General features: G+C 41.9%; 2 protein-coding genes across 4 annotated transcripts in view; one reads left to right on the top strand and one right to left on the bottom strand.

Moving 5' to 3' along the window:
- Positions 1-243, top strand: part of LOC116703915 (ceramide transfer protein) — a 26,774-nt gene extending 26,531 nt beyond the window's left edge. The window contains exon 20 of the transcript XR_004335543.1: positions 232-243. The gene's annotated coding sequence lies outside the window, so the exon portion shown is untranslated. The remainder of the gene's footprint in view (positions 1-231) is intronic.
- On the bottom strand, positions 153-12,178 carry LOC116703914 (3-hydroxy-3-methylglutaryl-coenzyme A reductase). Of its 3 annotated transcripts, none has more exons than XM_032538993.1 (20): positions 11,945-12,178; positions 11,503-11,705; positions 11,244-11,355; positions 11,013-11,100; positions 7,303-7,387; positions 6,805-6,910; positions 6,560-6,666; positions 6,337-6,456; positions 6,070-6,203; positions 5,670-5,956; positions 5,406-5,560; positions 5,119-5,313; positions 4,847-5,005; positions 4,579-4,736; positions 4,353-4,458; positions 3,719-3,889; positions 3,309-3,449; positions 2,569-2,727; positions 1,308-1,462; positions 153-1,217 (listed from the first exon to the last, which is right to left on the bottom strand). In XM_032538993.1, the coding sequence occupies exons 2-20, from the start codon at positions 11,662-11,664 to the stop codon at positions 1,187-1,189; spliced, it is 2,631 nt and encodes an 876-aa protein (XP_032394884.1). In that variant the 5' UTR covers positions 11,665-11,705; positions 11,945-12,178; the 3' UTR covers positions 153-1,186. The 3 variants fall into 3 exon arrangements, with proteins under 3 accessions (XP_032394884.1, XP_032394886.1, XP_032394887.1); XM_032538995.1 differs by having other exon boundaries at positions 12,031-12,165; XM_032538996.1 differs by lacking the exon at positions 11,945-12,178 and having other exon boundaries at positions 11,244-11,381; positions 11,503-11,629.
- Positions 12,179-12,490: the final 312 nt, after the last annotated feature.

The raw sequence follows: 12,490 nt of genomic DNA, 5'->3' as shown, positions 1-12,490 counted from the left end.
GGTAAGTCCCTTTGAGGGGGGGGGGGAGGACTTTGGTCTTTTTCATTTTGTAAACCTATAATCTGAGCAAAAAAGATACAATACAATAACACTATAAAGGAAAGGGAAAAAGCATAAAATGAGCACTTTAGGAGGGAACATATGTAATTTAATTTTTAAATAAAACATAGTACAATCTTTTAAAATTGAATATTCTAACTTCTCCAAGACATACTGGATGTAAGGCCACAGCTGAGCTTCACTGCTTTTCAAAAAAGGAAACAAGAAGCTGCAGGATTAACTTCCACCATGCCAATGAATCCTTCAATCCTTCAACACACATAGTATATCATGAAAGTTTATTAAATTAGTAAATATGGCTTTGATTTTCCAGGGATCTTATTCGCCGTAACACAAAGGAAACAACCTGCCTTTAATAAGTCACTTTGTGACAAAAACCTCTGTTGGAAGATGCTTTCTTTCCTTCCATTAGCCAGTCCTTCTACAGTATACACAGTATACAGTAGCACCTTGAATCAGTTAAGGGTTGTGCAAGTGATATCCTACCACACTGATTTACAACTTACATTCAGGCAGAAAGTTGGCATTTTAAACTGGAGCAAACATCACCTGGAGCAGTAACCTGCGGCCATCTCCAGCTAGCTTTTGGCAAGTGCAAACTTCTCTTCATGCATTTTGAAAAAAAACACAAGGATTGATGTGGAAATTATGTCAGAGTGTTTGATAGGAGATGCAATTCGCTTTTGGCTGAACCACTCTTAAGAGGCACAGGATACGTGTTCAAGACGTGCAGCATAGTGGACTTTATCCAATCTAAACAACATCAATAATTCACAGCTGTCTGAACGATCCAATAACAAAAACAAGTGCAATGTTCAGCTGCAAACAAATAAGTCCCTCAACATAATATCCCAACCCAAAAAGTCAGTATGCAGTCAGTGGGGCGACACACAAGGCAGGCAAGCACACGTTGGCTGTGGTCTTCAGCGTGTTGGGTCTGGGTATTGGTCTTTAACGTCTGGACGTCCTCCACCCACAACGCTCCCTTCAGAACTACGTCAGGAGACGATTCAATCCTCTCAGTTCTCACTGTGAAGTTTTCTTCCGTTAGCTGCTCGTTCAGTCCAAGTGGCCTCTATAGATGGGCCGTCAACATTTCACGTCAGGCAGCCGTCTCCGACTTTGATCAAGGTGTTTCTGACAGGTTGGTTTGGGATCTGGGAACGAGAACCAGGACAAAGTCAGGGATCACAGGGGGGGAGTTTTGACGTTGACAAACCACAAAGAACGGGAGTGAAATATAGAACCTGTTGTGGGCCATGTGGCTCTTGACGAGGTGTCCAGCAGCTAAAGCGCCCATCAGGGAGAGCTCCCCTGCCAGAACCGTGGCACACACCACTCGGGCCAGCTGACGGGCGTTATCGCCTGGCTGGTTGGAACTGGTACCTTGGACACCGAGCATCTACAGACAGATGGAGACAGCTAATGGGTGAAAGTTCAACATCAGCACATCATCAAAGAACTGTGTTACCAATCTCATCAGAGTCTAGGTCCAGCAGGTTTCTGTTTCATTCATCATCAGCTGTCCTAAAAAGCTCTTCCGATTCATCACACTGTCCCTGCAGGGACATCCCCCCCCCGACTAGGGCTCTCTCCTTACAGTGTCTCACTGCCACACGGCTGCAAGTCCCTGATGCAATTAATATCATCTGAGTGGTTGAAATGTCTGAAGATTATTTATGTTCAGTACGCATGTACCCATTTCAAGTTTATATTCCAACTTTAAAGTTCTCAGTAAGGGTACATGATATATCGACTCAATATCGTTATCGCAATATCCCTTATAGTATAGTATATCGAAAAGTGCCGGGATAAGTTTGCAGTATTTTGTTTATTTTGTGGAGCGCTGCGTCCCATCCACTGGCTGCGTGTTTCATTCACGTAACAAACCCTACAGAGCGGACCACGTGTGTGCATATTTCGACAGAGTGTCAGTTTGAGTGAAGAATTACAGCGGCTTGAGAAGGTTTACACACCCAGGCTAAAGTTGGTAAAAAAGGGGAATAAAAAGAAATTGATCTTAATACCTCAATTTGTTTAAAAAAAAAAAGGGAAAATCCAACCTTTTACGGACACCAATTTTTATACACCCCCCTATGTTAAATTCCCATAGATGCAGATTTTTATTACTAAAGGCCAGTTATTTCATGGATCAGGATAGTATGCATCCTGATAAAGTTCCCTTGGCCTTTGGAATTAAGATAGCTAGTTAATAGCTAGTTTTGGACTTTGACATATGTTTAAAAACATTGAAATTAATATCGATATTGCAATATCACATGTTGTCAACATCGTGCAACCCTAGTGTTCAGGTGATTTACAACTGTGACGTCTTTCAAGAGCGTTTGTGACAGTTAAATTCTTTTTTGTACTAATGTGCTTTCAATAATTTATTAAAACAAAAAAAACTTTAATTACCGTGAAATGAAATTTTTAGCATTTAAACTTTCTAAAAAATACATAAATAAATAAATAAATAAATAAATAAAAAGTTAAAGGTGGCATTACCTGCAGACACGCCTGCTGTGGAGCCAGGTTGGTGCCCCCTCCCACAGTGCCCAGCTCTATGGAGGGCATGGTGCAGCTGATGTACAGGTCTTCCCCCTCTGGACCAGCAGGCTCCATCAGCGTGATACAGTTGGAGCTCCCCACTGTCTGAGCCGGGTCCTGCAGCAATAGCACTCAGTAATCAATCAATCAATCAAATCAAAAATGTATTCTATATTATGCTATTTTAATATTCAGAAGTTCCATTTCCGGCTGTCATACTGACACGTTCGACACCGCACACACTTTAAAAAAATACTACAAAAGTAGAAGTCTCTTATCGAAATACAATATTTTGTGTAGCACGGGACTAGGGCTGCAACTAACAATCTGTGGATTATGTTCTAAATTAATCGTTTGGTCTATAAAATGCCAGAAAATTGTGAAAAATGCCCAAGAGGACGTCCTCAAATGTCTTGTTTTACTTTTTTCATAGAAAATGACTCAAACGGATTAATTGCTTGTCAAAATAGTTGGCGATTAATTTCTAATCGAGTCCACAGATAACAGCCACCTCTGAGATTTTCATTATCTAGCCCAGGTACTGTGTTAGAGCTCAAAGTCACTACTCACACCAGGAATAGGGGCCATTTCACCATTTCAACAATTATCTTAATCTTGATTCTTAACCATCTGGATTTTTCCACATTGTTGTGTGAGATGCAGAAATGAAAGGCGTAAACATGTCGGGTGATCGTTACCTGTCCACAGGCGATGTAGATGGCTGCTACGATGTTGGCGGCATGAGCATTAAAGCCCCCGATGCTGCCGGCCATGGCCGAGCCCACCAGGTTCTTGTTGATGTTCAGATCCACCAGAGAAGCTGTGCTGCTTTTCAACACCTACAGACACATTAATGCATTGTTTTAGTGCAAAATGTAGGCTTTTACAAAAGGAAAATAACCACCAGCACATAACAAAAACTGTGGACACTGTGATTTGACTCATGGGTGATGTGTTGTCAAGTCTGTGACGTAACTCTGAGTTCCAACCTTCAACCGGGAGGCAAATTAACCACAGCATTTTAGTTTTTAGCATTTTGGGTTGCAAGCAAGCAAGCAGGTAAATTCCAATCTAGAATATCAAGAGTTTTGTTTGTGGTTTCCTTTACCTCTCGGACCACGTTGGCAGGGATGGTGGCCTCACACACAGCGGACTTCCCCCGACCCAGGATCCAGTTTATGGCAGCAGACTTCTTGTCGGTGCAATAGTTGCCACTGACCGACAGCACCTCCACGTCTGGATACTGCTGCCGGAGCCTGTTCAGAGCCTGTTCAGTCCCCTGGGAAAACACAGCACGCACACACGTTTCAGCATTTAGAGCACTGGAGTTTTTCTAGGCCATTTATTAGCAATTAATAAAATCAATAACCAATATTTGGAATTACACTGAAAATGTTTAACTCAAAAAAAGATTTTGGAATGTTACAAACGCCAACATAAAAGTTAGTTTAAATTCTTTAAGCAATAATTTTACATTAACATAATACCCAGTAAGAGAGAGTCAGAAAGTGTTGTTGGGGGGGGGGACAGACAGAGCTCCAGCCGAGCCAAAGTGGAACACTTTAATTAATTAATTAACTTTATTGGTTATCAGGCAAATAAAACACTGATACTGAATCTGCAAACTGAGAAAAAACGGCCCGATAATCGGCCAGGGATGTCTGTCTTTCCCAAATAAAAATGTACAGACAAGAAAGGATGCAATAAAATTGCACTGACTGCTGCGCGAGGTCTGGTCGTACCTTGGAGAGCATGTTCATGCCCATGGCGTCTCCCGTCTGAGACTGGAAGCGAATGTACAAGTTCCTCCCTGCTAAGCCCACCATGAGCTTCTCCAGTCGAGCAAACCTGCCAGGACCAGATAGTTCTGTATCATCTGTATGTCCTTCAATACTGCAATCACATGTTTAAGGTGTGACCCTGGGAAATGGAAAAAGCTACAATCATTCTATGAGTGTTTCCACTGACCTGCTGGTCTGGTCAAAAACCTCTTTGATCATGCTGAATCCATCCGAGGTCTCGAGCCAGACTTTGACCTCTGCAGCCCGGCACGCTGAGGGCAGCCTCACCACAGGACCCCTGGTCATACTGTCAGCTAGGATCCTGCTGCGGCAACCCCCGCTCAGCTGGACAGGAAAAGACAAAAGAGTGAGCACAGCAGCCACACACACACACACACACACACACACACACACACACAGTCAACAACAGCCAGAGCTGGTTCTCCATCACTCACAGAAAGTGCCCTGCATCCTCTGTTAGTGCTGGCTACCAGGCAGCCCTCTGTGGTCGCCATAGGAATGTAGAACTGCTTCTCATCCAACAGAAGGGGACCAGCCACTCCAACTGGCACCGGCATGTAGCCAATCACATTCTCACAGCAAGTGCCCATCACCTACAAAATGCAGAGTAATACTTAAACATTGTATTTGTTGAAAAATGTAAGAAAATAAATCTGCTCGTGGATTAGACAGCATTGAAAGTGAAAGACACGCATGTTTCCACTACCTTGGAGTAGTCGTAGTCTTTATACGGCAGAGAAGCCAAAGCAGAGAGAACAGGCAGTTTGGGTGAAAGCATTTCCCTCCTGATGGCCACGCCCCTCTCTGGAGTCTCCAGGACAGCTTCCAGTTTGTAGTTCAGGATGTTACGTGAGGTAACCAGGTTCATCACCTCTTTATTGCTGAGAAAACGGGCCCCCCTCTGAAAAACATGCAAGGGCAGACCAGTAATTTCCTAAACATTCAGACAAATCCAGTCTTCTGCCAGGATTTCCATCTCCTCTGGGAGCTTACCTGAGGATCTGACAGGATGGCCATACATTCTTCCAGCGACCGGGTCTCAGAATTACAGATACTATGAGGAACGTGTGTTGTCGGAGAAAGAGAGTCCCCTAAACCTGAAACACAGAAGCCGCTCTCCGCGGAGGCCGCTGGAGGCTGAGTCACCTCTGTTGTTGAGGAACCACAAGATACAAAAGTCACACAAAGCAACAAAGCAGCGATTTCATCCGTGAGTACAGATATTATAAAGCTAGCAGGACCAATTATAAGTCTCACCAGTCTCTCTGAACGCCGTGCCAGCCTCATGGGAAAGTTTAGAGTCTGAGACAGCTGGCAAGGTAGGGTTGGTTGCTAAGGTACCGTTCATGGTTGCCTGGGGTTTCGGGGCTGGAAAGTCCCTCCTGCAGCAGTCTCCTGCCAACTTGGGCTTCTGGCTCAGAGGAGAGCTGATAATGGGACTCATGAGGGACAGGGAAGACTCTGTCTCTGTTTGCTCAAAGAAGACGTACTTCACAGCCAGGAGCAGGGCAAGACCAAGAGTTATCACCTGTTCCAGGTCCATACTGGTCGGAGGGGAACAGAGACAAAGTCCTGCATCAGTACGTTACTGCACGGGAATCAATAGCAGGCAAATGTATTCATGGAATGAGGAATCTTCCTTGTTTAATGCTTTCACCTGGTGAGCTTCAGAGGCCACGTAGTACCACCGGGGTCCAGTCTCTTAGCTATTGGTCCCTCCATCGAGCGGTTGTGACCTGGGTGCTCAGCTGCTAGTCGTGTGTGCGCATGAACCAAGGCCAGGCTCAGAGACTGTGGAGGATATCATCAAATAGATCGACCGGTCCTTCAGACTGATGTTTTAGAACAGTGTACACGCTGGACTAATAATCTTGGTACCAAGTTTTCAAACGTTATGTCGACAGAGCTGAATGCGGTTTCTCACCATGATGACTTTAACTCTCTGTGTCACAGGGTTGGGCTTGTTGTCCTCTTCTTCAGCCAGCACACGGGAAAAGTGGCTCAGTTGCCAGATTGGACGGCCCTCACGACTTTCCCTGGACAGCTGTACACACACATATGCAGCATGAGCGCACACTCAGTAATTGTGAGAGGCAAGAAACCCATTTCAGACTATAATTCTCCCAGATGTTACAGATAATCCTCACCTCCAGGACCAGGGAGACACACGCAGGGAAGAAGGTCATGAAGACCACATAATTGGCCAGGACAGACATACAGCCAAAAGAACACATGATCTCCAATTGAGGCACACCTGGAAAACAATTTCAGTAGGATTGGTTTAATTTCTCACTCAATTCACCTTCATCCCAGAGTATTAAAATTAGATCATAGCTGGAGCCGTTTGAGGAAAATAAACAAGTATAGTATAGTAAGTATAGTATAGTATCACCTGACATGGTGCCAATCCCAATGACCAGGCACTCAACCAGGGCATCCAGGGTGAAGGTGGGGCCCAGGATGGCCATGCCTTGGGAGATGTTGTCCCTCACCTCCTCCTATCAACAAGACACCGGGCCATTGCACAAGTCAATAACAACTCAATATAATGCATCCTATGAATTAGGGCTGCGCCATTTATCAAATTTTGATCCTGATTTTGGCTCCTAATGACCACAAAAACATTGTAAATCAAGAAAATATTTTGTTTTTTCTTTTATTTGTATTTTATTCATTACTGGTTTTCAAAAGACTGTGAAAGTGCACTAGAAATGCACTAAATATATATATATATATATGTTTATACATATATTGTTATATTCTGGCGCTTGATTCTCTTAGCCATCTTGTATTTAGGTTTTTTCCAATGATCAACCAGCCCAACTATGAATTAACAAATCTGTTTTAGTTGCAGTTTACACATACACCAAAGCCTGGTGTGTGACATCACCTGAGAGTTGGAGCTGAGGGCGAACTTGGCCAATGCGCAGGCTTTGGACAGGTCAGTGAGCAGGAGGAAGAACGGCAGAGCCTCGCTGCAGGGTACAGAGACAAAGGGCAATCAGGGAATGCATTATACTATTTGACTGCAGCACTTGTCTACATTACTGAAAAGTCAAAACGTTCCACAACTGACACTGACTAGGACCGGGCAATATGATGATATATATAGTCAAAACGATAAAAATGTCCATTGGATATATTTTCCTATAACCTTTCTATTACAATGTTGTAAAACTAGCAGCCAAACTGAGATACAGCTGTATTTATGTCGTACAGACAACGCTTTAGGATTGGATTTTTGCACATTACTTTCATTTTGTTCTTAATGTGCCCATATTATGAAGAAAAAAATCACTTTTTCTGGGATTTGAGGTGTTATTTTGTGTCTCTGGTGCTTTCACATGCATACAAACTTGGAAAAAAAACCTTCCATGCTGTTTTGAGTGAGATCCGGTTTCTGAATGTCCTCTGTCTTCAGTCTCCGGGTGAGCTGTTCAACATTTTTTATTTTTTATTTAACCTTTATTTAACCAGGAAGTCCCTTGAGATTGAAATCTCTTTTTCGAGGGAGACCTGGCCAAGACGGCACACCCAGTTACATTTAAACAAATACAGCACAGACAAAATCTCACATAGAGGAAAGGACAGGTCACATAGGCAGTTACATTTTTGATTACATGACATTTTAACATGGCCTTAAACTCATTCAATGGGACTAATTATTTAAATGGATCATTTTTGCAAATTATTCCAAGACCAAGGAGCGGAGTAAGAGAAGGCTTCTTTCCCCAGCTCAGTAAAAACCCTTGGAACCTGGTAAGAGCGCCACCTGGTGGAACGGAGATGAATGGCTGGAATTTAGCTTGAGGAGATTACATAAATATGCCGGCAGTTTACCCCAACATGGCCTGTATAGAAAAATAAAAATGAAGTTGTCTACGTAGACTTAGTGACGGCCAGCCTACCAGTTCATAAGCGTACAATGATGAGTACGTGCATAAGATTAGTTAAGAAGCGCAAAGCACTATGGTAACAGAGTCTAACAGGTGGAGAGTACTAGAGGCAGCATGCATGTAGACAACATCACCATAGTCCAAAACACTTAAAAAAGTAGCCTGAACAGTGTTTTTCTGGCTGACATGTTAAAACAAGTTTTTTTCTAAAAAAAACCCAGCCTTAGTTTCATGTCTTTTTACAAGTTTTTCAACATGAACTTTAAAAGAAAGTTTGTTGTCCAGCCAAAAACCTAAATACTATATGATGAAACATTTCAATTAAGTCTCCGCTTAATGTGTTAATAGTTATATTATCTGGGGATTGGGAACGACCCTTGAAACCGTCATAAATTTGGTTTTCTAGTATTTAGCACTAACTTAAGCCAGGTAGAGAAACTTGAAGCTGTTGAAAGGCCAACTGAAGGTCATGCATGGCTTGATTCAGTGAAGAGGCAACTGAATATATCACAGTACATCGGCATAAAGGTGCAGTTTACAGTTTGCACGTCTTTTCCAATGTTTTTATGAATATAGAAAATAAAATAGGGGCTAAAATCGAACCTTGAGGAACACCCATGAATTTCTAAAAAGTCTGATTTAAGACCATCTATAGAAAACATTGCGTTCGCTCTGTAAGATAGTTTTTAACCAAGTAATACTGTGTTTCCTATGCCAATGTTAATTAATCTATCTGTATAGCTTGGTCACTGAGTCAAATCTTTGGACAGATCCACAAATATGCAGCGCAGTTTTGCTTCTGGTCCAAGGCTTATGATGTCATTTATAGTAGCAAAGTTGCTGTAACAGTGCTGTGTCCAGCTCTAAACACCTGACTGACATCAGTTAGAATGTTTGTGCTCTGCCAAGTAGTCTTTTAATTGACGTTTACTTGAGCTTCCAAAATTTTTGCAAGAATAGAGAGTTTGGAAATTGGCCTATAATTGTGAAGATCGAAGGGTCGCCACCCTTTAACAAGGAACACATAGGCTGCTTTCCATATTTTAGGAATTGAATTTGTCTGCAGACTACAATTAAAAATGTATGCTATAGGCTTAGCTATAAATTCAGCTGCAATTTTTATAAGAAAGGTTCTAGGTTTGTCTGGTCCTGCTGATTTTTTTGGGTCAATAGCTTTAAGAGCATCCACACATCCTTTTTAAAAATGGGTCTAAAAACAAGGTTTCCGGTGGTGTTTCAGAGCTGGAGTCGGAGCACTGATACTTATTTGGACTCATTTAAGATAAGCCAGCTGATACAAGTGATTGTTAAAATGTCCATTATGTCAATTTGTTTTTTAATTTCAACTGAATCTACAAAAATATGTTTGTGGGAGACCTGCGACGAGAATTGGAATCAGACAGGAATTAATTTGCTTCCAGAATTTAGCGGGTTATTGGGTTTTCAGATACATTTTTTAGATATATCATCTTTTAGCTTTTCTGGTCATGCTTGTGCATTTATTTCTTAAAGTTCTGAAAGCAGTCCGCATCTGCACGGCTTTCTACGTCACTAGCCGAGACGAGGTGGCTAACAAACTAAGCTATGCTAGCTCGCTCTCAATGGCAAAACACTGCTACAACACCCACTAGTTCACCATAATTTACAAAAGAACTACTTCCTGTCCCTGTTCTACTTCCTGTCCCTGTTCTACGGGTATTCCACAAGTACCCCTTGTCTAGAAGACGTCTCCCACCTAATCCTGCCTTGCACTGACCAAAGTTGGAGAAAGAGCTATCTAGCTGATGTGATCCTGACCTAGCTACTGAGCATGTGCAACTCCCAACAAAGATAGGATATAAGTGAGATGTCTCACTCTGGAGCTAAAACAGAGACCTAAACACACAGGGTAAAAAGAGGATCTGCAGCAATGTGCAGTACAACAAAAATATGGTGTTTTCTGAAAATGAAACCCTGTAAACCTATTCTGGTACAACCTCAAAATACAACTATGCACCTGAAAATGAGCAGAATATGGGCGCTTTAATAAAATGAGAAAGTATTTAGTACTTAGCATTTGTCAAGTATTTAAATCATAGGAGAGTATACAAAAATAGGCTTAACCATGTGGTTATTTCATAAAGACTTTAAGAACGTTATTGAATTACCAAAAAACATACATTTATTGTTAGCAAGTTCCAAAATGACTTATAGCAGAATATAAGATTTTGGCGATTTTTACCAGCCATAACTGACATCTTATTATGGGTCAACGTGTCCTCTGTGACAATGTTGAGCTCAAAGATCCTTCTACAGATATATATATTTTTTTTAATCAGAGCTCTGGTTTTGGCATACTGTGTCTTAGCACGTCTCTTTGATATTCACATTATGATGGATGTGCAGCAAGATTTAACCCTCATTCTTAGTCGCCGCTGCCAACAACTGTAAACTATTATAAAGGTCAAAGGGCACACTACTGTATGTCACTCAAACAACCATCGACTGAAATGCGAGCCAGCCATTTCAACAGTTTGACCTCGCCGCCATAATACTCATTTTTTGTCAATCTATTGTATACACACTGTGGTTACTGAGGTAAGGTGACAGAACTAGTACACTCAACCATAACTTGAAAGACTCCAACGGCTCTCATGAACTGGTGAATTATAAGTATTAATATGTCTGCTGAACAATAAATATTATGAACACTAGGAACACTTACTTTAGACCCGTCAGCTCTTTCCCAAAGAAGTGGATGACCACTGTACTGAAAACAAAGCTGGAAAACACTGTGAACAAACCTGCAATACCTATAAGGGAATAGAATGTTGACAGTTTATTATATATATATATATATATATATATATATATATATATATATACTTTGAGTGGTATTTTTATAGTAAAGCTGTGGCCATTACAGTTGAATGGTACCTGATCCTATCATACTGACCCAGTATATATTTGGAGCCCAGTTGTCGCAGATTCTTGAACTGGAAATAGATGTAAACGATGGCCATGCATCGTGTGATCGTTAGGATGCTCACGTCACTACTGTCGCCTTTCTGTGAGAAAACAAGCACAGACATAACTTCTTGTTAACACTAATTGAGCAATTCCCTCTCCTTGTTTACATTTGGGATGAACTGCTACACCCAAGCTAGCCTCCTCCTCCTCCTCCTCCTCCTCCTCCTCCTCTCAGGCGGACTCACCTCCTCGACTTTGGGGCAATTATTCCAGGTGCACATCTGGCTGCTGGTTGCCAGGTTATTCATAGACATGAGACAGACCGTGAGAGCAAGGGTGCCCACTATGACCTCCCACGGGTGGGAGGCCACCAGCAGGCCATGGAGCCTGAACACACGAGCCAACATGGTGTCAGGGTGCCTCCTGTTACCTAGGGTCACAGCCTCACCTATTGAAAAAAGGAAGAAGAACAAAGATGACAACATCCCCTAATTACTCTCATTCAACGAGACAAGATCGCTGCAGTCGCTGTTATAGTTTAATTATTGGCAAACCAAAGCCTAAAGATTGTATTTACGTTTAGCTGGACTCTGTATGACCAGCTTCCTCTAGATGTTTAGCATTAGCTACATTTTTAGCCGTGAACACAGTGGCTAGCGTTAGCATTAGCTACATTCTACAACTTACACTGTCTGCCACCAAGGTCACTTCGTCCCTCCGCACTTCATAAACACGTTTTCAGTCACTGACTAGTAAAACGGGAACTCGCGTACTTTTAAATGCAAACTACACCGTAGCTAGACAGTAATTTACATGATGACAATGCCTCTTATCCACAAATTGCTTAGCTAGCTAACATCACTATTAGTTACGACACCAACATGGCGATGCGGAAATCCTGGAACGTCACTCAATAGTACGTCACGGGGCGTCTCTGCCGCCATATTGGGACGGAGTCATTTACCAACGAAAAACCAGAGCCCGAAATTTTCCGGTAAAACCTCACTTTAACGTGTTCAAGAAACAAATGGTGCTATATATTTAGATAATTACTTCATAACAAAAACGCAACTAAAACTGTAAGATTATGCTCCCTATTTAATGTTTTCATTTAATCTAATTTCTTTTTCTACTAACCCCTGGCAGGTTTTTAATTTTTATATTTCTGTAAATTGTCTACTTGATCTACTTAGTGAGTTATGTATTACCGTTTTTCCACATATTTGTAATATT

This window comes from Etheostoma spectabile, chromosome 16 (assembly GCF_008692095.1).
Source record: "Etheostoma spectabile isolate EspeVRDwgs_2016 chromosome 16, UIUC_Espe_1.0, whole genome shotgun sequence".
Taxonomy (NCBI): Eukaryota; Metazoa; Chordata; class Actinopteri; order Perciformes; family Percidae; genus Etheostoma; species Etheostoma spectabile.
This window is presented reverse-complemented; position numbering and strand designations above follow the sequence as displayed.